The following is a 27,244-nucleotide window of genomic DNA, read 5'->3' on the forward strand; positions in this document are numbered from 1 at the left end:
AGTTTCTACCAATCCTGAGAGTTTCTCACTGATTTGAATAATTTTCTAAAATAGTTGCGGCTTAAATTTGTTAATAAACAGTTCTCTCTGGAGCAGTTTTCAAAAACAGTGGAAAGATCACCTGGGCCAAAATTATTGTACAAGATTTTGAAGAGATTAGGGTTATAACCAAAGCCATCAATATGTTCATAAACTATTACTAATCCTCTGACTCCTTTGCTGTGCTGTTAAAGTAACTCCACTGAGATCTTGCAAGGGCTTAACATTTCTAAGTTGTCTTGGGGAGTTATAAAGGTTATTACTCGTCACTTTAAAGTCTTTCTAGTCCATTTTATAATGTACAAATAAGAGTGACAGCATTATTGTTTTTTTACAGGCTTGACAATTAAAAAACAGATGATTTAAAACTTTTTTTAAAAGTAAAATAATCTGTAATTTCAATTGACACAATCATATCACCTGAAGTAAGAGCTAAGCTTCCTCCAATATATTTGTTCCCAGAACACACAGCAATATGCAGACCAGGCACACTTCTCCTTAGGGAGTCAATGTTTTTCCTGTGGCCCCTCCCTTCTTAATTTCATAGGCCTCAAATTAGATATTACCTTGCACTGAAAATCAGATCCTTCATATTTCATACACCCTGAAGCTAATGTGGTTTCTCCCTGGTCATCTTCTTCTATGATGGCAAAGCAATGCCCATTAGTTCTAAAAGAAAAAAAGCCAGAAAGACAAAAGATCAACTTCAGTTCGGAAGGTACTCATTAAACCTGTTTGAATGTGACCAGTTAATGATGGCTGTTAGTTCTGAATAAGAATTACATTCAGTGTGATTTACTGGTAAGTCTACACGCATTTTAAGGCAAATACAAGTTGTCATATTTGAACTAAAATCTACAGGTCGAATAAACATCCAGCGTCAGGGCAGTAAAGGACTTCTTTTAAACAAGTGCCCCCAAATACGAAACACTATTCACCTTTTCTTTGTTAATCATAGTCATGTGATCACAGAAAAACTATAAAACTTTATGAAGTAGATAATCTTTAGTGCTTAAAAACATACTTAAAAATAACTTCGTCTCTTTTCATCCATAAGATTTTCTGTATTCCCATACCATACACAATATTATGAATAAGAAAACCTTCTCGGTGAACCATAAAAACAAATTCAATGACAAAGGAAAGTATATTTGGGAAGATCTGACTAACAAAGATTCTGAGAGGCACTTTTTATTTAATGTGATAAGGAAAAAAGGAAAACTTTTGAATAGCTGAATTTTCAAGAAATGTATATAAATGTATTTGTATTAAATCAAATGTTATTTAGGTATTAGTATGCCAGAATTATCTCCTAATACATTCAAGCTTTAATGAGTAGAAGAAATATCTAAAAGATTTTTTTGTGTTCCTCCTTACTATTCATACGGTAAGTGTACTGTTACAGGTAAAAGAATCTCGTAGAATTTTTCATTTTCTGAAAGGAGAAAATGTTGAGTGACAGGATGAAATTCTGTTAAAACTGATCACTAAGTTTTAGTCTGGGTTACCCAAGCCTCTAACAAATAGCTCACATGGACCAAGTGTGAACTACAGACAAGAAGTCTGGCAGGAAGTCACCTGGTAATATAATAGGGAACACCCTCCCAACACAGATCAACCAGTCTGTTACAGTAAAGTCAACAGCTACGAGAAAAAAAAAACAAATCTAAGACATGGTGAACTATCATACAATTTCAATATTTTGTATGTGTACTTCTTGGCTATATATCTGTTCACATTCAAAGAGCATAAAGTATTAGGAAAGTATAAAACAAGTTATTGATTACTATATCTTAGTAACAGGAAGATAACTGACTGAGTCCTTCAGGGGTGTTTTTTTTTTTGACTAGTAAGACAATTAATTCTTCACTGTCCCCTAGGAATATGGAACAGAATTAGATGATCATATATAAATATTAAATAGTTAACATAAAATTAAGTAGAAAAATTAAAGTGGTTATATAAAGCAGATTTAGACTGGGGGTTCACTTATAAGAAAATAAAATTATTTAACTATCACAATGTCATTCTTGTAGACCTGTAAAATATTTCAACCAATTTAGAATTACAAGGTTTATGTGAATTTTCAAGGTTTCTTTTTAATCATCTCTAAGTTATCTACAATGAGCATCAAGAACTTTCTGATAAAAAGATCCCTGAATAAACCCAAAATGACAGACAAATACCAGATTCCTTTTACCTCTTTTGAAAGCTATATTACAATGTTACTCTAAGAAAATAACCATCAATCACTTAATATATGTTCCTATATAAAGAACAAGAAGCTTTTGGCTCTTTGGAAAGATACCATATAAAGTTAGGGAAAAAAATTTAGTCAAAGTAAACGATTCTTAAAATAGCACTAAATACAACCCTATTCTCATAACTTTAAGAAGCATAAAATACTTACATGCATGTGTTATTAATAGCATCATCTGGGCAGTGTCCTGAGCAATAGCACTTTAAAAAAGGCAAGGTATCCTCTGGTGCTAAGGTTACTCCATTTTCTGACTTTTTCTGATCGGAGTCTGATTTCATCCCAGTACCATGGAGCATACTGTCTAGATTCTGCCCTGTATTCAAACGTGAAATTGTAAATGAACCATTTCTGAAAATCTAATTCTTTTATTCCAATTTTTTAGTGAGGAGAAGTTTCTATGCTTTCTTAATTGCATTAATTGTAGTTGTATGCTTTTAATTAAAAATAAACTTTATTAATATGATTACATTTACTAACAGCCTAAAATGCACAGATAAACTATCTCAGCTCTCATGGGATATATGGGGATGACTATGTCACAATTTTTGCACTAGTGAAAAGACAAAAGTGGCACAAGGTAGAAAAAAGGTCGTAACTTGTAGGAAAGGTACGAAATGAAAAGCAGTTTCAGAACAGTGAGATAATTCCCATCATTAAAAAACTGACAAATTATGGTTCCTTTTAAAGATACTTTGGTTCAAAACTTGTGACCAGCTTAAAAAAAATAAGTCCTTTATTTGTATGTTCCTCTATGTGAAAGTGAAGTTACTAAGCATTTTGCTCTGGATTTTAATTGCTTAAATAAGGGAATTGTGAGAGTTTGGGGACTAATCATATTATCTGGTGCCTTTTATTCTCAAGGTCATTGGTTCAAATCCAGACTGTGCCGCCCGAAACTGAAGGTTACTTGTAGGGCAGTAGTTGGAGCGTGGAAACAGAGCTGTGTTCTGGCACTAGAGTATCGTAGCCTCAAATGACACTTACTGTCATATTTGGTTCTGATTCTTTCAGACCGAAAGCAGAACAGAACTAAAGCAATGTTTTAGTAATCCCTCCCTCTGAATCAGTGAAGTCAGCTAGGCTACTCCTTGTGGGGGTAGGTCTTCAGAGACTAAAATGTAGAGCCAAACAGGTACAAAATATTAAGAGAATTATGTATGCATCTCATTATAAATGTTAAATAAGTGATTCAAGGCATAATGTGAACCTGAGACTTAAAATTTAGCTATTCTGGTGAGAACTACTGAAAAAAGAAAAAATGTACATACCCATGGATAACCAGAAAAGAATGTGCTGCTCAATAAATTTTAGTGATTCCATGCCTTAAATTTTAATAATCCTCACTTAATCCTTTAAACCGCTACAAAACATAGACTTCATTTATGGTAACATCAAGAGAAAAAGAAGGGTGCGTGGGGGGGGTGGGGCAGGGGGGAAGAGTGTCAAGAAGGGAAGAGATCTACTGGGAAAGAAACGAGGAAACCTAGAGTCTGGTCTACAATGCCCCCGCACCATTTATTGAGCTGGGTGATTACTGACAACGCATGTCAGTTCAAGCCTCATTTACTCAGTAAGACCACAGGACTACAACACATCTGAGGTCTCTTAACCAGCTTTAAAATCCTATTACAGTTATAGAAGGAAGCATCGATTTAACTATGGAGACCAAATGGCAAATAATACGTGCACACAGCTGGTTTCTCAAAACTCTAGTGATACACAGGAAAAGCAGCATAGTATGGCAGAAATAACACTGAAATAACAGTGAGAAGTCAAAGGTTCAAGTCTTGAATATCTGATAAGTTGAGATATTCAACTTCAGGCTTTTATCTATAAAAAATGATGACAATAATTTCCAATCAAGAGATTATATATAGATCAAATGAATGCATAATAAAAGGCTTAAATATAAAAGTGTATAAATGAAGATAGTACTAAGAACAAAAAAATTATACTAAAAGATCACCAATACCTGGAAAATTCAAAGTTACATGATGGTTAATACACATAACTTCCTAGAACAATGAATTTAAGAGCTAAAAGTACTTTAATTGCAATAATGTGCATCTGGGGTTTATATTGTATCAAATATTTAATTAACAAAACAGTAACTAATTACAGGCCAGCTACGTGCAGGCAAGTTACTGAATGCTGGAAACTGATCTGGTTCTTGAGAAACTTGGAAGAAGGCAAAGATGTATGTGTGTGGAGGGGATAAGCACATAAATAAATACAATTCAGAGCGCGATATAATACAAAGGTGCTATGCAAACAAAGGAAGGAGCTAGTAACACAAACTCATTCTAGGGTGTCAAAAGCAAAGAAACCTGAGCTACACCTTGAAGCTGTAAAATTTCACCACGTACAGGTGCAGGGAAAAAGAAGGCAGTCTCTCCGCACTCTCCCTAGGCGACAGCACCTATTCCCACGGTTTAAATAAACCTCTTTGGTGATGGTTTCTAGATTTATCCCTTCAGCCTTGACTCGCTTAAGCATCTTGAATGAAACTCATCTAAAATGGAATGCTTGACTTCTCTCCTCAAACCTGGTCCTCCCCAGGCTCAACCTCCAAAATGTATCTCCGTTTGTCTCACTTTGGTCCAACTCCACTGCCATCTCCTGGGTGCATCATGTCACTTCCAAAGTAAAAGAATCTCAACATTGACCTCCCGACCTCTGCTTTTGCCCCTCCAGTCCGTCTCCTACATAGCAGCCAGAGTTACCCTATACACCTAAATCTGATCTTATCACTCATCTGCTTAAAACAGTTGTATGGCTTCATATACACTCGGAATACAGTTCAACTTCCTTCACCATGCCTACTGACCCACAGGATTTGGACCCTGTGGACGTCTCCATCATCAACTCACGGCACTTCCCCTCCACCATGCCCAGACATAAAGACCTGTGTCAGTACCTAGAACATGCCAATTTCTTTCTACCCATAAGTCCTGTGTTTACAAAGCATAAAATTATAAGTCGGGGATGGGCTGAAGCTACAGGCTATATATGCAACACTACTCTAGCAATCTGTAGCAATCTCTAAGAAATAATTTTTGCACATTGGTTTTAGTTCTTTTCATTAAGAGTAAATATTTTAATCTTATTATTTGAAGGCAAATAATAGTTATCAAAGACTAACCAACCTTCTTTGAAAGGAAATGTAACAAATTTTGCTCTTCCTCAGAGAGATACAGTGCTAAGACTTTTCATTAAATTTGTTAACTAAAACCCAATTTATTTCATCTAATAAAAGTTTATTGGGACTTCCCTGGCAGTCTAGTAGTGAAGATTCCAACCTTTCACTGCAGGGGAAGCAGGTTTGATCCCTGGTTGGGAAACTAAGGTATCACATGCCACATGGCATGGTCAAAAAAAAAAAAAAAAGCTTATTATGTAACAACTTATGATGGGGAATGAGAATTTTGTATCATACTGTGGAGATTAAAAAATTTAATACCAAATAGTGATTACCTGGGAGTAAGGTAGCAAAGGCTATCCTAATGTTACTATTAATTTAACTCATCTTAAAACTATAACAGTTTTGATTGGTACTGATCAACAAGGCATGTAATAACAGAATTAAAATAAAGATGTTTTATTAAATAATATAATGTTTCACACAAAAAAGCAGCTTTTGCAAGAGCACTCTCGTGTTCAAGCATGGAAAAATAAGGGTGCTAAACCCAAGACAAAATACAAAAGAAGCTAAGATTTCAATATAACATTCATTCTTTAAAATGAAAATTTAAACATTTATGCAGTTAATCATAATTCTTATCAGTAGATATTGTCAGTGTGAACAAAACATGAAGAAAAGTCTTTAAAGACATCAACTTTAAGAGAACAAAGATGTTCAGTAGGTTCTGTAAAACCATTTTGTCAAATAGCACTCTCTTTAGTTGAAAATACTGTCCTAATTAAACCATACAGGAAAAAGCTCAGGTGTAAATATATAGCCCATTTGATCCTAAGAATCATCACAATAACTTCCTGTTTGGGAGTTCTATGCTGTAAATGCACAGTGTAGAATTACAATACTGGTCATAAATAAAACTTTTGAGTACTCAATCTTGATATTTGGCACACAGACATTATATGTATGTTTTTAAACTCTTTTAACAACAATGCCTTTTTTAAAAAAACTGTTTATTCCTTATTGTAATTTAAAGGAGAGGAATTTTAAAACTAAGTCCTGAGTATCTGTTATCCTATGTGTCAGGCACTAGGTCAGCCACTTTACTTTACATTTTGCCTCATTTAATCCTCCTAAAACCTGATGTTGCATGCCATAATGCCTATGTTAGAGATAACAGAATAGGCTCAAAGAGGCTGAGATCTTACAGAGACTTGGAAATGTTTCTGTCAGAGTGAAGTTCAAAAATTACTTAGCATGTGTCTATCCTTTGCCTCTATACTTAAAAGCTATTGGCATACTGGGCTTAACTGTTCAAAATGGGACATGAGTTGACAGGGCAGTCCTAATAATGAGTGCTTTTTTTACATACAGAAATAAATGACTAAAGAAAGAGACAAGGTTGCTTAAATGAATTTACCTTGAACATGAGAAACGACGAACAGATAGACTCCCAATAACCTGATGTAAGTGCACAGCTGAGTCATTGTTCAATTTTAGCGTTTCCTGTCCAGTGTTACCTTTAAAAACTGGTCTTGTATGGTCACTAATTTAAAAGACTTCTATTCAATCAGATTTTCTTGTAAAAAGTCTCAATCACGTAACAATGACTCCAACTTCCACTGCTTTCTTCCTGACTCCTGAAAGATAAAAATATTAAAAAGGAAATGAATATAACTGAATTCTAGAAGGTTTCTAACAAACTAAGAGAGGAAAACAAATGCCCAAACATATCTTTAAACAACACAGTACATTTTCAAAGATTAAAGCTATCTTTGTTAAAAAAAAAAAAAGGCACCATAATTCAAAAGCTTAAATAATTTAGTAATAGGTTGCCACTTCTCCTGACCTTAAATTAACCTTAGGTAAAAAAAGTTAAGAACACTAATAATCTCAATAGTCTTTTCTGGTTGCTCTAAATAAAACACTTTTAACACCATTAAGAAAATTTCTAAATATATTAAGAATAAAGCAGGAAGAGTTGAATTTAAAACACTAAACAATTAATAATCTCTCAACCTTAGTAGATGTGATAAAACACTTTGAGTCTTCTACTAACATATTCTGTAGCTAGAAGAGAAGGTCTATCTAGAAAAACATTTAAATATGCAGGGTGCTTCATCATTAAAGGAAAAACAATAGAAATATATCTTAAATAAAATTATTTCCATAAAATATTACAAATCTGACTTCATTAGGAGAAAACTGAGCTTTTAAAATGGATGACATGAAACATAACCTCTCCAATTAAGGTTTGACAATTATCAAATAGTTAAATAGTTAACAGAAAAAGAGGTTAGGGTGTATAAAAATGAATATAATTCTGGTTTTCCCTCATTCTACTGGTCCAGGCAACTGATTTTACTGACTTAAACCTGAACTATTCCTAAGTGAAAATGGTTTTATTTGTAAAATAATTACCCTGGCATGAACTCTACCATAAATAAATCAAGATTTCTATTTTAGCTAATAATTTTTCACTCTAGCTCTCCAAAGGCACTTTGAGAATTGAGGAAATAAGGTTTAGAGTGAGATGTCATTTATATTTTGCATTTTATATATATGGTTTGTTCTAAAATCTCTGCAATTTCTCACTTCTCTACTATGATGTTAAACTGCTTTTCATCAACACAATGCTGAGAAAGTAAGATGTAAAGTCTAAAATTACTACAGAATAACATCTATAATAATGACTTTAACAGTATTTTTAAGAAAACTCACTTAAATTATGGGATTGTGATTCTAGGGATATCTCTTCCATGATTCAAATTCAAAGGAATTTTCCAGTATATTTCCAACCCTGATCTCTCTCCCTATTTCTATATGCCTATTAAATACTCGGCTAGGACTGCATTCCATCTGCCCAAATCAGACTTATTAACTTTTCTTCCCAGTCCTCTAGACATGCCTTCTTCTCTTCCTCCTCCATCTGCTATCAGAGGACAGTGGTGCCATCTCTCCAGCCACCCATGCCAAAAACCCCGGCATCATTCCTGCCTCTCTTCTTATTAACAGCTCTCACTCTCTCCCTATACCTTCACACATTTATTAGTTTACTCACTTATTCACCAACAGTGTTCTCTGAGTATGTATTACAAATTAATGCAAGGGGCTACAAATAAAAACATGACAGATTCTGCTTCAAGGACCTCACAGTCCTGGGCAGAAAACTGAGATGACTGATTCCATGCTTCCGTGTCACTGTTTCTTCATCAGTTTATTTACATGAATATGTGGTCTTGTCTCATTAGAGGTACAGGCAAGGCATTCTGCAGTCAAGGAGACCCTAGGCATCTGCACACGTAGAGCCCCTTTCAAAGGAAAGGGATCGTGTGTGATTCCTTCCACACAAACAACTGCAACTCTACCACTCTTGGCACACGTTTCAATCTTGGATCTGCTTAAAGAAGTAACCTCACCTTTCTGGGTGAGTTTCCTCATCTGTAAGACTGGAATTATATTCTGAGAATACTTATTCTGAGAACTAAATGAGGTAATACCTAACATATATTCACCTCTATGTAGCAGAACGATTATGAATGCTTTGAACATATTAATTTACAGAACCATTACAACCATCTTACAAGATAGGCTTATTATTTTAAATAATAATTCTACAGATGAGGAAACTAAGGCAAGTGGAGTTTAAGGAATTTATCAAAGATTACACAATTGGTAACAGGTAGGGCCATAATTCTAATCAACAAGATCTAATGCGGGTGTCCACATCTTAAATGCTACCCTAAGTTGCCGTGCTGGGTCTTTTATGTACATTACTTCATAAAGTATTTAGAAAAGCCTGCTACAGAGTAGGTGCTTAAAAAAAAGTTTCTTCTTCTCAAACATGTTTACAGCATACTTGCAAACCTTGCACAGAAGTAGCAGGTGCTACCCGTGACAATCCCAGCTGCAAGACATTTTCACAGACTAAAAACTCTCCAACAACTTGCACGGAGAACAGCTTTAGCCAAGAGAGGGCTGAGCGTAAAACGGCTTCAAGAGCTTCACTGTAATCTAACAAAGAAAGTCCCTAATTTTTAAAATAAAAATGTTAGGTTTTAGCTGACTACAAGCTCAAAAAGCATCAGTGCTTAAGACCAACTGCTAAGAATGAAGACAGTCTGACCAAGCGCTGATAGAACACTGCCGTAGTCAAAGGAGTAACCATCTTACTTTATTCCACCTGGTCAGGACTCTCAAATACTTTAGAAAATGGCAAGAAAGCAAAGGACAGAGAGACGACCACACTGGAGACAGGATCAGCGATCTCTGCTCACAGAATATCCAAGGAGTGAAATGCGAATGCACCTGTCAAGGGGATGGCCGGAACGACGGAGACAAGACGAGACCAATTAGACGAGTCATCAGATTCCTTCCAGCTCTGAAGTCCTGAGTGAACAGCGCTCTTGCCAATGAATAGTAACTTACTTCCCAAACGCTTAGTAAGTGCCTATTATATACATGATTCTGCATAGAATAGTCATACAGTGACAGAGCAAAACAGACTGAACCTTCATGGAGTTCACAATCAATAAGACAATTAAATCATCAAACAAGACAATACAAATGATACATAATCACAATTTGAGGAAAGTGCAAAGAAAGAAAAGTGCCAGGTCCTAGAGGATAGACAGGTCAAGGGAAGCAATGTTCCAAGTGACATTTCAGGTGTAAACTGGTGAATAAAAGAATTATTTACTCAGGTAAAGCAACAAGGCTGGGGGAGGGGGACTGGAGGCAGCAGAACAGCCTGCACAAAGATTATGAGGCCAGGAAGAACGATGGCTCTGAAATGCTGAGAAAGAGGGCAATATGCTCAACGCTGAGGTTGAAGAGGCAGGAAAGTCAAGGGCCAGGTCAGGCAAGACCATGTGTGGATTTGGGATTGAAACCTGAGTGGGATGGGAACGCGGTTATCTGGTTTCTATGCAACGGACCGGAGAGAACAAAAGGAGAAGCAAACAGACCACTAAGAAGGATATTGCAGCAGTTTAGGAGAGGGACAATGGTGGTCAGGATTACGGCACAAGTGCTATGGTGGATGGATTCAAGACATACTCCACAGATTCAGCAGGCCTTGGTGATGGATTAGACATGGGGGTAAGGGAGAGTGAGGAGTCAAAAAAAAAAAAAAATCCTACATTTCTGGCACCAGCAATTACTGAAATGGGGACAAACGGACTTTGAAAGGAGTGGGAAGAAGAGATCAATGGTTCAACTTTAGACATTTGTAATTACTCAAAGGGAATGTCTAATGGGCATCTGGTTCTGAAACTTAAACGAAACTTCTGAGGCTGAAGATATAAATCTGTTTGAAGTTGCTGAGTCGTGTCCAACTCTTTGTGACCCCATGGACTGTAGCCTACCAGGCTCCTCCCTCCATGGGATTCTCCAGGCAAGAGTACTGGAGTGGGTTGCCATTTCCTTCTCCAGGGGATCTTCCCGACCCAGGGATCGAACCCTGGTCTCCTGCATTCCAGGCAAACACTTTAACCTCTGAGCCACCAGGGAAGTCAGTCAACAACATAGAGATATTTAAAGCTATGGTCCTGTATGAGACAGCCTTCTAAGAACGGAAAGAGAAAACAGTGCCAGAACATCAATGTTCATTCAAAAACTGTATTAACAAAAGCATTAACATCCCGTATATTTATTTGGCATTCACCGATAAAGTAAATTCATGATCCAGGCTCTGTCATGTACAGTATTAATGTAGTGTGTATTACCACAGCTGGGTTATAAACTACTGTTCATAAGTGGTATTTTTCAGTTAAGAAAACCCCACCGATCTACCAAAAGACAACCGTGGTGACCTAAATCATGTCTACAAATGCTCTGACACTGTCTTCAAAAGACGCAGCCTCATTCCCTCTCCTGGATTCCCAGTGGGCTTACAGACTCATTTCTAACAAACTAAAAAAAAATGCAAAAGACAGATTTTGTCTTCTGAAACTAGATCATAAAAGGCATTTCAGATTCCTCCCTACTCACTCTTGAAATACTCTGATGGAAGAAGCTGGCTGCCATGTCATAAGGACACCCAGACAGCCTTATGGAGAGGCCCCTGTGGCAAAGAACTGGGCCTCCTGCCAGCAATCACGTGAGTGGGCCACCTTGGCGGCGGACTGGTCAGTGCCAGGGAAGCTTTCCAGTAACTGCAGCTTCACAGGTATCTTAACTTCAATTTAGGAGACCTTAAACTAGAACCATCCAACCAAGCCTTTGGTAGACTCCTAATGGTTAGAAAATGTATGAAATGATAAATGTTGGATGTTTTAAGCTACTAAGATTTTTGGTAATTTGCTGGGCAGCAGTAGATAACATTCATTGCTATAATACAGTCATTCTGAGAAATTTGTTGAAATAATAAAAGCCTGATCACTGTAAGTTATTGCACAGTCAACCAAAAGGCACACGTCTGAAAAGTGTAGTTGAGTCAGAGGATAACAATAAAAGCATAACATAAATAGGGAGTGCCCTCACAGGCCAGTGGTCAGGGGTGTGTGCTTTACCTGCCACGGGCCTGGGCTGGGTCCCGGTCAGGGAACCAAGATTCCACAAGCCTTGTGGTGCAACCAAAAAAGAAAAAAAAAGTATAACATAAACAGTCACAATGCCCAAAGAACTAACTGGATAATATGACTAACATCTTTCTTTCAAAAGAGTATTCAAAAATATGTTCTTTATATTTAAATGACCTCAGCAAGTAAGGTTTATTTTTTTGTGGGGGGAAAAACCGTCCCTAGTTCTACACTACACACTGTTACATCCACCTTTTTAAACTACGGAGTCCATAAAGAAAACATTAGTTGTGTGTTCTATATATAAAGGCACATATTTCATATAATATCCTGGCAAACTGAAGAAAGTAAATTCTGATGTCTGTCTACTGGTTTCAAAAATCAGCTCCACTATTTATTTGCTACGTAATTTTGGGGGAAGTTATTCAAGCTATCTAGGTCTCCGTTTCCTTAGCCACAAAATGGGAACAGTATTACTAACCCAAATGACTTAGCGCCTTGGATCTAAGTATTAAGCATTCAGTAAATACATGTCAGTTGTTACTGTTGTAATTAATAATAAAAATACTGATGACTTCCCCTTTATTTGTCCCAGCATATTGACTTTTTCTATAATCATAATATAACAAAAATAGTAAACTGATTTTGCAACCATTCCTGAAACAGTATTTTATAATCCTAATACCTGAAAATAAAAGTATTTTTAAATTCCTAGAATAGTTCATTGGAATTTTTATATTAAAATTAAAAATATCTCATCATACAATGTTAAGAATATAAGGAAATGACATTTGAAATGCCACATGATCAAAATTTTTAAATGATGCTGGTGTTTAAAAGCTATTATTAGTTAGTCCAAATAGGAATCTAAATAGATTTACATTCCTTTCCTGTATACATAGATTGGTGGGTTCTTCAGGAAAATAAGACTATGACAACATTACTCAATAAAATATAAATTATTCTTAAAAAAATTTAAAGCTTCGCAAATAACAAGAAAACTAAACCAATAGTTCTATCAGGATGAAAGAAAAAAAAAAAAAAACAGGAAAAGGCCAAAGTCAGCTGAAAAAACAGACTAAAGTCATTCTTTCCGCTTCCCGTTAAGCCCTCCACCCCTAATTTTTACTTTCTAGTAGTGAGGTTTGGGAATTTTCAACAAGCTGGCCAACTGCCAACTGCATAAAGCAGTAAGGAGAACACTCTCCCTTCCAGGGGTCCCTCCCCCTAGGCAGCTCCAGGCGCCGGGTCTGACAAGCTTTCTGAGAAGGACGAGACTCACTGCAGACTGTCTGGCTCCACAGCCATTGTCTGCACGGCTGCTTTGCTCCTGATCCCGAGCTTGGATTAGCATAAGAATATTGTCTTTTCCCTTAACAAGCATCTCATCCATCTTTTGCCCGTTTCTAACTTCCACCCCCATCACTCCCTAAACTAATATATACATATACAAATGGAGCAACACAACTCAGGTTATTTTTATATTAGTGCAAAAAACAGTCACTCATATCTAAACATAAAACCTTAAGAAAATAACATGCTTAAATAAAGTTATGTGAGTTATCTGTGGTAATACACAGGAATCTCATCAAAAGGCCTGCCTTAGAGTCCATGCTGTGAAAACTTGTGATGGGTAAGACATTCATAATGAGGTCTTCTGGGAAGCCTGAAAAAGGAGCAAAGAGAACCAATCACAGAGCTAACTTCTGACCTACAGGAGGATTAGGGAAGTCCCACTTTACAAACACATTTCTAATTGTTGTGTCTCCATCCCACCTGAGGTCACCAATTTTATCAACACCCCAGAAATTACCTTCTAACTAGACCTTCCCTTTTCCCAATGTTCAATTATTTATTCAAAGCAAATTTAACATATTTACACCTTTGTTTTTCTGCTCAATTTTACCCTCTCTTCATTCAAAATCTTTTACTTTCCTTCTGTGCCAAGAAACTGTTCTCCCCAACACAAGTGAAATTCTTCCCGGAACAGAGATACAAGACAAACTAGTAAGGCATTATTACAGTTGATGTGCTTAGAGGCTTTATACCCCTCACCAGGGGCCTCAGTATTAGATGTACAAACAAATGCTTCTTGGTTTATGAACTCTTTCAAAAAACAGGAGACAATCTATTTTTAAAATACCATTTCTTCAAAGTTTGTTTGTTTAATCATATTAATTAGAACTCGTTTATGCTGTCTACCCACTGGTACATCAGTGGTCAGAAGAGATTCTTAATGCCAGCAGTTAATTGAAGGGGTCTAGGTGTTATTCTTCTGTCTCTCCTCTAGAACAAGCACAAATGACAAGGAAAGAAATAAACAGCAACAAAACAGGTAGAGCAGCTGCAGAAATGTCTAGGAGGGATAAGAAGCTGGTCACCCCAAAAGGGCTTTCCCAGTGGCTCAGTGGTAAAGAATCCGCCTGCAATGCAGGAGCCAAAGGTTCAGTCTCTGGGTTGGAAAGATCCCCTGAAGGAGGGTATGGGCAACTCACTCTAGTACTGTTGCCTGGAGAATTCCACGGACAGAGGTGCCTGGCAGGCTACGGTCGATATGGTCGCAAAGAGTCGGACAAGACACAAGTGACAGCAGGCACACACGTAGGTATATTATGGCCAATGGTAAACAACACTGTGTTTGTTTCTGCAGAGTATTTTTAGAGAGAAAGTCAGTGTTATGTGGTTAGTGACTGGTTCAAGGTAGAACATAAGATAGATCTAAGTCTTTTATGCCAATTAAATGAGAGAAACTCATATATAGTATTTAGTGGCAACTTTACGTTGTTAGCCTCTCACCATTTTTATAATGTGCAAGCTAGTTTTACATGCATTACACCATATATTGGGCTTTCCTGGTGGCTCAGATGGTAAAGTGTCTGCCTACAATGCAGGAGACCCAGGTTCAATCCCTGGGTCAAGAAAATTTCCTGGAGAAGGAAACAGCAACCCACTCCAGTATTCTTGCCTGGAAAATCCCATGGATGGAGGAGCCTGGTAGGTTACAGTCCATGGGGTCTCAAAGAGTCAGACATGACTGAGCTACTTCACTTTCACACCATATATAGATGACCCTTACAGTAAGTAAAATTATTCCTACTTTTAAAAAGAAGACAAGTTCAAGAAGCTAAAGTGACTTGCTGAATTCTACATAGCTAGCAACCTGAAGGAAAAACTACAAACTCAGGTCTTTTATTCCCAAGTTTAGCGTTTTATCCAGTAAGCCACAAGTAAGTACATCACACCTGGTGGCGCAGTCGGCAAAGAATCCACCTGCAATTCAGGAGACCTCCGGTTCAATCCCTGGGTCAGGAAGATCCCCTGAAGAAGGGCATGGCAACCCACTCCAGGATTCTTGCCTGGAGAATCCCCATGGACAAAGGAGCCTGGAGCCTGGCGGGTTACAGTCCATAGGGTTGCAAAGAGTCGGACACGACTGAGCGACTAAGGACAAGCACATTAAAAGGGAAACAGGAAGCTGTTTTCTACTGAGTCATGTAACATCGACACACATAAGATTTTATTTCATCATCACAGAAGAGAGCGATGCTCAGCAAAGTTAAGAAACTTGCTCAAGTGCTCGCTTCGGCATCACACAGACTAAAATTGGAACGATACAGAGAAGATTAGCATGGCCCCTGCACAAGGGTGACACGCAAATTCGTTAAGTGTTCCATATTAAAAAAAAAAAAAAAAAAGAAACTTGCTCAAGTTCACAAAACCAGTAAGTGGCAAGTCTGCTGCTGAGAAGGCCCAGATTCCACTCACTCAGTCAAGAGTGATAGATACTGAGAAAAAAAAGAAAACTACTGTGCTCCTTACTACACTACTGCTTTTCAGCAACATCAAAATAACACCCCCCCCCCCTTCAAAAAAAAGAAACAACCAAACAACCTAAGCACTCTGCTATGTGACGCTGACCTGGGACAAGTTTTTTACCTGACAACAAGTCTTCTACCAGCTGGCTCCTTGATAGGTTCTGGCAAAACGGGAACTAGGGAGGGCTGGAGGAAGGAAGAAGAACTTGCATCTCCCTGATCTTGTCTGCTGTTCCTGTCAGAATTCCCTGAACAATGTCCTTTGCCACGGTTGCAGCAGGAGACTCAGTTTTCAGCTTCCTTCTATACTCCCAGAACCAGCCTTGCGGGCCCTGTTCAGACCCAGATGGGAGCGCCAGTGCTTCAAGACCCCAGAGCAGGTCCCTGGGGGCCAGCACAGCTGGGCTCTAAGCTCCCTTCATAGAGGACTGGGTCAGGGCTCCACAAGGGCAGTTTTTCTCCAAGCTTTTAGGTTCTGAAACTTCAACCTTTAGGGGTGTATTTGTTTCCCACAATTAGTACTTCTGTTTTAGTTCCAATGTTCCTTTGGCTTTTCAATCCTCCGGTACCTGTGTAGTTAATTCCTTACACCAAATTCTCTCTTAAAATAACCAGTGTGGTTTCAACCTTCCTGACTGGGCCCTGATTGATACAAGTATTTTCAGAAAACAGATCTCAGAGAGCAAGTGACTGACTATACCCACAAGTACCACATAGATATTTTTATATACATTCATTTCATCAAAGACACCTAACATTTCCTAAGTGCTTATAAAGTGAGCTTTAATAGATATTCAGAGAGTATTCTAAGATATTCTGACTTTAGGAATGAGTTCTTCTAGACTCAGTACATTTCATTTTTCTGACCACAAATAATTTTAACCTATCAAAGTTAGAAATTTGTTCAAGACTGGTTGGTCCTTCTATTCTAACCCATGTGACCCAAGTCAAAATGCTTGAATTTGGCTATCAAAACAGCTTTCTTCTCCTTAGCAACATTCAGTTCAGTTCAGTGCAGTTGCTCAGTCGTGTCCGACTCTTTGTAACCCCATGAATTGCAGCACGCCAGGCCTCCCTGTCCATCACCAACTCCCGGAGTTCACTCAAATTCACGTCCATCGAGTCGGTGATGCCATCCAGACATCTCATCCTCTGTCATCCCCTTTTCTTCCTGCCCCTAATCCCTCCCAGCATCAGAGTCTTTTCCAATGAGTCAACTCTTCGTGTGAGGTGGCCAAAGTATTGGAGTTTCAGCTTTAGCATCAGTCCTTCCAAAGAACACCCAGGACTGATCTCCTTTAGAATGGACTGGTTGGATCTCCTTGCAGTCCAAGGGACTCTCAAGAGTCTTCTCCAACACCACAGCTCAAAAGCATCAATTCTTCAGTGCTCAGCTTTCTTCACAGTCCAACTCTCACATCCATACATGACTACTGGAAAAACCATAGCCTTGACTAGACGGACCTTTGTTGGCAAAGTAATGTCTCTGCTTTTGAATATGCTATCTAGGTTGGTCATAACTTTCCTTCCAGGAGGAGTAAGCATCTTTACATTTAATTAAAAACTTTTGTAATTAACTTAGTAAAACCCTGTGGCCAAAAAAGCTTAATTCAAACACTAAATCAATTTTTAAGGAGAATATTAACTAATCTCTAGAACTAGGGAGAAAAAAATCAAAGCAGAACTTCAAGAATAACAAAGAGCAAACCCATATCTCACTCAGGAAACCAAATCAAAGTATATCTGTATTTATCCTCTCAATTTGAAACACTTTTCCAGAAAGTCACAAGCTTTTTCAATTTTGTACCTCCCTAAGAAAATCAGCAGCAGCAAGAAAATCTGGAAATACACAGGTGACTTTTGGTTGGACCAATAACTGGGGCATGACAGGACACACAGTAACCAGAGACCTAAACGGAAAATACAGCGCAGTGTGCAAGGACAACCCTCAAATCAGAGAACTGTCTCAACCAAATGCCAACAGGCTCTCCTTGTTGAGAAACACCTAGTCTTGACTAGAATGACCAATCAGATTCCTTTTTTCTTGGTGGAGGGGGTGGGCAGCACTGCAAGGCTTGCTGGATTTTAGTTCCCTGACCAGGGATTGAACCTGCCCTAGGTAGTTAGAAGTACAGAATTCCAACTACTGGACTGTCAGGGAATTTCCCAGATTCCATCATTATCTGAAGGCTCCTCTGAGGTTCTGGATGTTCAAAATCCAGCAATAGTTTTAAGCCTCTTAGAAGCAAAATTATCTTAAACTGATATGCAACTTCATTTTCGCTTGACTTTTTTTTTCTTCTCATTCAACCACTTTACAAAAACAATCATATTCTTGCTGTGCTAACCAAAGAGATTGTACAATGCAAAAGGAATTTAAAAATCAAGCGTTTTTCTCCACTTTTTTCTCTATCTACAGCTTTCAAAAATGCCGTGTATATAGGTTTCCCTGAAGCTCCAGGAGTAGAGGCCCTGTCCTAGGCCAAGTCAATTAGCATTCTCTATCTTCTATGCCACAATGAAAGTTCAGGGGTAAACTGTTCTTACATAGTGTCTAAGGTGGGGGTTGGAGAAGGAAATGGCACCCCACTCCAGTACTCTTGCCTGGAAAATCCCATGGACGGAGGAGCCTGGTAGGCTACAGTCCATGGGGCCGCAAAGAGTCGGACATGACTGAGCGACTTCACTTTCACTTTCAAGGGGGCCTGTCAAGACAGTCTTTCTTTCAGATTGAATATGAACAAGCAAATTGCGGCTTCTGGCAGCTACGTTGGGACCTGAAGGGAAACCAGAGGTACAGCCAGGAGACTAAAAGAAGCCAGATCCTTGGAGCTACCAATGAGCTGCTTAAGCAACTCTGCCTGATGTCTGAATTGCTTAGGGACTTTTCAGTGAACAGCCAATAAATTCTCTTTATTTTTTAGGTCAGAGAGAGTCAGTTTTTCTGTTATAACAGAAGATTAAAGGAGAAAGTATACTTGAATATTCTGAGTTAGGTCAGTATCAAAGTAGTATTTTAAGCCAAATATCTCAGAAAAGATACAGGATAACACATATGCCAAAAAAAGAGAGACTGGTACAAGGTAGAATTACTTTCAAGAGATAGCTCAAACAGCATAAAATTTACTTATGTAATTAGCAGCTGTATAATTTTTGCTCCGGTCTTTCTCCTTTTATCCCCCAAGTCTGCTAGACCCTCAGTCTTTCCCAACACAACAGCCTCTCTACTTCTGGTTTCCCAGACCTAAAACCTTGGAGTCATTCTTAGCAACTCCCTTCTTCCTTCTCATACTCCAGTCCATGAGGTCAACAAATCCTGTTGGTGCTTCCTTCAAAATATATCAAGAACCTCTGCACTTCTCATGACATCCGGTTCTCTCTCTGGTCCATGCCGCTAACACCTTTTGCCTACATTACTGAAAAAGTCTCCTAGAGCTGGACTCCCTGCTTCGACCCATATCCACGCACAGTATGTTCTCAACACAGCAGCCGAGGCGGTGATGGAAGGCCTATTAGATCACACCACTCCCCGTTCCACGCCTCCCAGTGGTTTCCCAACTTACCCAAGAGTAAACGCCGACGTCTGCAGCGGCCAGTGTGACTGCAGCTCCTCTACTCGAGCAGCAAGGGCCTCCCGGTTCTTCACGCACGTCAGGGAAGGCCCTGCTGCAGGGCCTTTGCACTAGCAAGGCCCTCTCCCCATTACATTCCTCCCCAAGACATCTACCTGGATGACCTGCTACCTGACCTCTTCTAAGTGCTTAGTCAATATCCCTTTCTTACTTAGTGCTCCTGCTCACCCGATTTAAAACTGTAACACCATCTGCACCCCTGGCATTCCCGTATTCCTTCCCTGATATTTTTCTCTCCAGCACTTGTCACCCTGTAATTTAATATATAATTTATTATTTGTTTTATTGCCTGCCACCTGCTCCAGAATGTACACTCTGTAAGGGCAGGGGTATAATTCTACTTTTTCACTCTGTATTTCTAGCAACTAGAACAGTGCTTGGCACACAGTTGGCACTAAATAAATATTTGCTGAGGGAATGACTGAGTACAACAGAAGGAATTAAAACGTTATGCCAATTCCTTTTACTTCCATATACAAATGAGACTTTCCCATAAGGGCTCCGCTGTGGATAAACTAGTCCATTTCCTTATCTCAACACAACTTAAATGATACAAAAACCACACCACTTCCTTTGGTTCACTTTGAGTCCTGACTTGTGTCAAGATCCAGTAAAAAAAACAACAACACAATTTTTTCCCACTGTTTTCAGTGGATATACTCAAGTTTAAGATACAAATTAAAAGGTCTTAAGAAAGACGTGTTTAAGTAAACATTGTTTTCCAAGATCTAAAATATTGCTTAAGGCAAACAATGGCTTGGGTTATAATCTGACAATGCCCCATAGTTTTAGCAAGTTAAATAATTGTGGAAATAACCACAGACAAAAAGAAAATACAGTCCTTTTTGGGGAACAAACAATGTGGTCTGATGAAGGGAACTTCAAAGCATTATCTACTCTCAACTGCAGAGACACTGTCTACACTTAAAGCAGACAAAGAAGAGTTCAAAGGTCATATTTATATTAAACTGAAACTCACCAAAGGCCTTGAATAAGACTAGAAGGTGTTAAAATCAGGTTGCTAACAATTCTTCCCTGACAAGCATGAACCACAAACTACAGCAAACTAAACATTGCAAACCTATAGGTCTAAGAAACAACACTCGAGGTCACAAATTCGGGAGTATTATTGTGAAACGCTTGGAAATCTAGCAACTTTTCTGCCTTTTAGATGAAACGTCTCCCTTTTCTTTACACTGTCAGAACATTTTTGGGGTTAAAATGTGCTAGTTGAGAATGATTTTACAAAGGAGTTCTGTGGCAGACTTGACATTAATGTGTCCTTTTTTCCCCTCCAGTATCTTTCTTTCAGCTCTAAGATATCTAGTTTAACTACTTATCAACATACACTTTTATTAAAGAAAGGATTGTAAGGAACATAGTCTTAAGAGTCAGGAGACCTAGGATTCAGTTGCAAATTCTGTCTAATTGGCTAGTTGATCTTGGACAACTCACTTCACTCTCTAGACCTTAGTTTCCTCATCAGAAATAAAATAACCATTTTATTTTATCAAATTGATTTATTAAAATATATAATACCATGAAGACTTCTATCTCTCATATCCTATGAGTCTATGAACTACACTCACTGAATATAGTGCCTTAAAGACATCACCTAAGAATTATCTAGGCGCTGAGTAAAGCAGGGCAAGTATCACTGAAGCTGCACACTTTCTCTGGAACTGAGGGAACCACTATTCTGATTGTGCCATTTAACACTGCTGTCTTTATATACTTTTATACTTTATGTAGTATATACCCCAAGCAATACTGTTTTACATACTGCTAAATTTGCTACAGATGCATAAAAATTGTATCATTCTAGTACTTTGTGTATATTTTAATATTTTGCTTATTTTTCACTCAACATTGTGGTTTCCATCATTGCCACACACAGCTCCTTTTAATTTACTTCCACTGTTGCACACTGTTCCATTTTATGAATATTTTATAGCTGTACATAGCCTTTCTCACACTGATGGACATTTAGGCTGTCCCCATGTTTCGATATCATAATAATGCTGCAATAAATAAACCGGAATAGATGCTTTTGTTATTGTTTTTGGGTAAATAATTCTGAAGGACAGATTTCCTGAAGTGGGATGCTGGGTCTAATGGTAGTTAGGTAGATATTTTGGTAATCCCCTCTGGGATTTTGTACTTTTCCATTTGGTACTTCCAAACGGCATTTAAGAACAATTTTAAAATACTGCTGAAGGATGGAGAATAAACTTAACACATGGAAAAATATACCACATGATACACAGAAAACCTCAAGATCATGTATATCAATTTTTCCTAAATTAATCATAAACTTAATGATATTCTTTCTCACATTACAGTCCCCTTTTATTCTTTATTTGCTAAGAGTTTTCATCATAAATGGCACTGAATTTCATCAAGTTTTTTCTCCACTCACTGATATTATCACAATGGCTTCCTCCTTCAATGTGCTAATGCATAAATTAATTAGCAATAATCCATATTAAGAGCTCTCTTAAAGAGTAACCCATCTATGGTAGTTCTGGGATTCACAACTTCATTCATATTCCTCTTTTCAAGAGACGGAATCTAATTACTTCAAAAGTGGGCTGGACTCCCTACTAACAAACAGAATAAAGTGAAAGTGACAAAGCATGACTTCTGAGGCCAAGTCTTGAAAGGCAATGCAGCTCTCTCCTTGCTCTCTTCCTTGGACCATTTATTCTGGGGAAAGCCAGACGCCACTGTGCAAAGATATTCAAAGACTCTGTAGAGAGGCTCACGCAGGGAGGAACAGAGCCTCCTGCCAACTGTCAAGAACATGCGCCATCTTTGAAGTGGATTCTCCTCCAGTCAAGCTTTCAGATGAAAGCAGCCCCTGCTGACATAACTACAGTTTCACAAAATACCCTGAGCCAAAACCACCTGGTAAACTGCTCCTGAATTCCTGTAAGTTGATTTAAGCTTTCATTACCTCAAGTCTCTAGGTTTTAGGATGAGCTGTTGTGCAGCAATAATAATTAACACACTACCATTCTTGGATTCTGGGATAAATTCTGTTTTGTCATTATTAAATAATAATTGTCTGGTCTCTGTGCCTGGTTCCTGGGTAACAGGACTGTCTTTGTTATTTACAAGCCTCATGGATCACACTTGAGTTTATGCTAATGAATGACTCAGGATGGGGGCTGGTCACTAAAATGACCAGTGATATGATTAGAGGGTTGGGGCTTTGAGCCAGTCCAATCTTCAGGGAGTTTGGATAGGGCTAAAGATTGAGTTCAATCATGTGGCCAATTGTTCAGTCACGGCTATCTAATGAAACTTCGATAAGAACAGCACACCACGGCTCAGATAACCTTCCTGGCTAGTGACCTATTGATACATAGCCAGGATGACATATCCTGATTCCAGGAGAAACAGGCACGTAAGCTCCACATCTGGAACCCTCCCCAACCTCACTTTGTGTGTCTCTTTCATTTGTCTGGTCCCAATTTGTATCTTTGTAATATTAAGTTCTGTGAGTCATATAAATGAACTGTCAAATTGCAGGGGCGGGGGTGGTGGTGGGACGGCGGTCATGGGAATCCTTCTGGATTTGCAGCCAGTCAGTCAGAAGTGTGAGTAGCCTGGGGACACCCAGACTTGCGACTGGCATCTCAAGTGAGCACAGTTTTGTTGGGGGCTGTGCCGTTAAATCTGTGGAGTCTGACACTTAACAGTAGGTAGGCAGTATCAGAATTGTACTGCAGTATTATAGACATGACCATGTTTCAATAACACCATTGGATTTGTTTTGCTAACATTTTGTTAGGTTTTATATCCATGTTCATAAGAAAGACTGACCTATAATTATTTTCTCATATTATCCATGCCTACTTTTAGTATCAAGGTTATACTCTCACACAGAATAAGCCGAGGAACCTTATTTTGCTATTCTCTTAAATAGTCTGTGTAAATCTGGACATATCTACCACATGAATAGTTTGACAGTACTCACCTTTAAAATTATCTGAGCCATGGGCTTATCAGTGAGTGTGCAGGAGGCGGCAGATCTTTCACTACAAATTAAAATTCTCTAATAATAAAAGAAATATCTAGGTTTTTTGTTTAGCTGTAATCAATTTTATTAAGTAACATTTTTTAAACTGTTGTTTTATTTAATTTGTAAAACAAAAAAAAAGAAAAAATATTGTAAAATGATGCATTGGAGAAGGAAATGGCAACCCACTCTAGTGTTCTTGCCTGGAGAATCCCAGGGACAGGGTAGCCTGGTGGGCTTCCGTCTATGGGGTCGCACAGAGTCGGACATGACTGAAGTGACTCAGCAGCAGCAGCAAAGCTATTCAAGGTATCTCTTATTTTTAAAAAATCTCTTTTATATCTGAGGTTATGTCCTCCCCTCCATTCCCAACACTACTTGTGCTTCCTGGGTTTTTCTTGATCTGTCATTCAAATGGTCTGTCCATTTTATTAGTTTTTTCAAGAAACCAACTTTTGAACATGTCAATTCTCTCCATCATATCATAAAAGTCTTTTCCCCCATTAATTTCAAACCTAATTCTATCACTCATTAGCGAGAAGCCTCAGTTTTCTCATCTGTAAAGTGGGAATAGTAATAGTACCTACACCTCACAGTGTTGTTATGAATGAGATAATCCTTGTAAGGCACAGGGAACGGTGCTTGGTACATGTAACAGATGCTCTACAAGTGTCAGCCTTTATCTTTTTTATCTACTTTACTTCACTTCAGTTTATATTGCTGTTCTTTTTCTAGATTAAATTACTTCATCAATATTTTAACCTTTTAATACATCTACTTCTGCTTTACTGACTATGCCAAAGCCTTTGTGTGGATCACAACAAACTGTGGAAAAGTCTTAAAGAGATGGGAATACCAGACCATCTGACCTGCCTCTTGAGAAATCTGTATGCCAGTCAGGAAGCAACAGTTAGAACTGGACATAGTACAACAGACTGGTTCCAAATTGGGAAAAGAGTATGTCAAGGCTGTATATTGTCACCTTGCTTATTTAACTTATATACAGAGTACATCATGAGAAATGCCGGGCTGGATGAACCACAAGCTGGAATCAAGATTGCCGGGAGAAATATCAATAATCTCAGCTATGCAGATGACACCACCCTTATGGCAGAAAGCAAAGAACTAAAGAGTATCTTGATGAAAGTGAAAGAGGAGAGTGAAAAAGTTGGCTTAAAACTCAACATTCAGGAAGCTAAGATCATGGCATCTGGTCCCATCACTTCACGGCAAATAGGCGGGGAAACAGTAGAAACAATGGCTGAAGGTCTGTCTAGTCAAAGCTATGGTTTTTCCAGTAGTTCTGTATGGATGTAAGAGTTGGACTATAAAGAAAGCTGAGTGCCAAAGAACTGATGCTTTTGAACTACGGTGTTGGAGAAGACTCTTGAGCGTCCCTTGGACTGCAAGATCAAACCAGTCAATCCTAAAAGAAATCAGTCCAGAATATTCACTGGAAGGACCGATGCTGAAGCTGAAACTCCAATACTTTGGCCACCTGATGTGAAGAACTGACTCATCTGAAAAGACCCTGACGCTGGGAAAGACTGAAGGTGGGAGGAGAAGGGGACGTCAGAGGATGAGATGGTTGGATGACACTACCGACTCGATGGACATGAGTCTGAGTAAACGCCGGGAGTTGGTGATGGACAGGGAGGCCTGGCGTGCTGCAGTCCACGGGGTTGCAAACAGTTGGACATGACTGAGTGACTGAACTGAACTGAACTGAATGTAAGCCTTCAACATGTCACACAAGTTTAATATGTCCTAATTTTCTTTACTGTTTAGCTCTAGCTGTTTTCTGACTTGCATTATCATTTTATTTTTGACCTGTAGGTTTTTAAGTTTCCAAATGTGTGTCTGTATATACTGTTTGTCATTCAATTTTAACTGAAATGTATTGGTTCACAAAAAATATGGCTATGATTATTTGAACTATACAATCTAGAGAATGGTAACTTAATAAAACGCTAATTTCTAAACCAAACCTGACCTTTAAAAAGGGCTTCCCTGGTGGCTCGGTCGGTAAAGCGTCTGCCTGCAATGCAGGAGACCTGGGTTCAAACCCTGGGTCGGGCAGATCCCCTGGAGAAGGGAATGGCAACCCACTCCAGTATTCTGGCCTGGAGAATTCCATGGACACAGGAGCCTAGCGGGCTATAGTCCATGCGGTCAAACAGAGTCGGACGCGACTGAGTGACTAACATTTTAATTTACAACTTTTAAAACTAAATGACCTTGTCATGGTCTCTGCTTTAAAAAAAAAAAAATCTACGAATATTCTCATTTCATAGGATGAAATTACTAAGACATAAGAACTGTTATGATCTGGCCTCTGCCAGGCTTTCTAACGCCATCCTCCCACTCAGTTCTCATACCCTTACAATGATCCAACTACAGTGGAGTCACTGAAGCCTCTATATTTACAGGCATCCCTTTCACACTCCTTTGCACATTCTTTTCGTTCTTTCCTTTGTTTCCCACCAGGTTAACTACGATTCACTCTTCAGACCTGTTCTGCTCCTCACCTGTGCAGGCAATCCCTGATTCCTACGTATCAGGCTCAGTGAGCTGGCCTATGTGTACTTGTACTGTACCCAGAACACGAATCTTCTATCTAGGTTGGTCATAACTTTTCTTCCAAGGAGTAAGCGTCTTTTAATTTCATGGCTGCAGTCACCATCTGCAGTCATTTTGGAGGCCTGTGTGTACTTGTACTGTACCACAGCTCTCAAAGAACACTCATTCATGAAGTTTTTATTAATTATTTGGTATTTGCTTCACACCAATTATACAACAGCAAATGAAACAGACATGATCCCTCTTCTAATAACACTTATTTAATCAGGAGATGTTTTTTGACTTATCTTGCACTGCTTATAATCTCTATTTTCTAGCATGTTACTGAGCAAAACATTAAGTGTTCAATAAGTGAATGAAAGGAATAAAAATATTAGTATCTTAAGGGAAACATAATTGGGGAGTTAAATCAACTATAAAATCACATAATAAACTCTACAAGTTCTTTATAAGTATACTGACATCTACCAATGCAGCTATCAAGTCAAGTGGGCCTTAGAAAGCATCACTACGAACAAAGCTAGTGGAGGTGATGGAATTCCAGTTGAGCTGTTTCAAATCCTGAAAGATGATGCTGTGAAAGTGCTGCACTAATTATGCCAGCACATTTGGAAAACTCAGCAGTGGCCACAGGACTGGAAAAGGTCAGTTTTCATTCCAATCCCAAAGAAAGGCAATGCCAAAGAATGCTCAAACTATCGCACAATTGCACTCATCTCACACACTAGGAAAGTAATGCTCAAAATTCTCCAAGCCAGGCTTCAGCAATACGTGAACCGTGAACTCCCTGATGTTCAAGCTGTTTTAGAAAAGGCAGAGGAACCAGAGATCAAATTGCCAACATCTGCTGGATCATGGAAAAAGCAAGAGAGTTCCAGAAAAACATCTATTTCTGCTTTATTGACTATCCCAAAGCCTCTGACTGTGTGGATCACAATAAACTGTGGAAAATTCGTCAAGAGATGGGAATACCAGACCACCTGACCTGCCTCTTGAGAAATCTGTATGTAGGTCAGGAAGCAACAGTTAGAACTGGACATGGAACAACAGACTGGTTCCAAATAGGAAAAGGAGTACGTCAAGGCTATATATTGTCACCCTGCTTATTTAACTTATATGCAGAGTACATCATGAGAAACGCTGGACTGGAAGAAACAGAAGCTGGAATCAAGATAGCCAGGAGAAATATCAATAATCTCAGATATGCAGATGACACCACCTTTATGGCAGAAAGTGA

The 27,244-nt window shown here is 38.5% G+C and overlaps 1 protein-coding gene and 2 non-coding genes across 3 annotated transcripts in view; 2 read left to right on the forward strand and 1 right to left on the reverse strand.

Moving 5' to 3' along the window:
- BMPR1A (bone morphogenetic protein receptor type 1A) overlaps nt 1-27,244 on the reverse strand; it is a 55,154-nt gene that overhangs the window by 21,427 nt on the left and 6,483 nt on the right. The window contains exons 2-4 of the mRNA XM_068982442.1: nt 6,856-7,075; nt 2,450-2,612; nt 606-708 (exon numbers count right to left, since the gene is read on the reverse strand). Of these exons, the coding sequence (XP_068838543.1) occupies nt 606-708; nt 2,450-2,612; nt 6,856-6,922 (333 nt within the window). The 5' untranslated portion in view covers nt 6,923-7,075. The remainder of the gene's footprint in view (nt 1-605; nt 709-2,449; nt 2,613-6,855; nt 7,076-27,244) is intronic.
- On the forward strand, nt 14,806-14,878 carry TRNAC-ACA (transfer RNA cysteine (anticodon ACA)). Its single transcript has one exon. It is a non-coding gene; the product is annotated as a tRNA-Cys (tRNA).
- LOC138088045 (U6 spliceosomal RNA) lies at nt 15,530-15,636 on the forward strand. Its single transcript, XR_011145638.1, has one exon. It is a non-coding gene; the product is annotated as a U6 spliceosomal RNA (small nuclear RNA).

This window comes from Capricornis sumatraensis, chromosome 10 (assembly GCF_032405125.1).
Source record: "Capricornis sumatraensis isolate serow.1 chromosome 10, serow.2, whole genome shotgun sequence".
Lineage (NCBI taxonomy): Eukaryota > Metazoa > Chordata > Mammalia > Artiodactyla > Bovidae > Capricornis > Capricornis sumatraensis.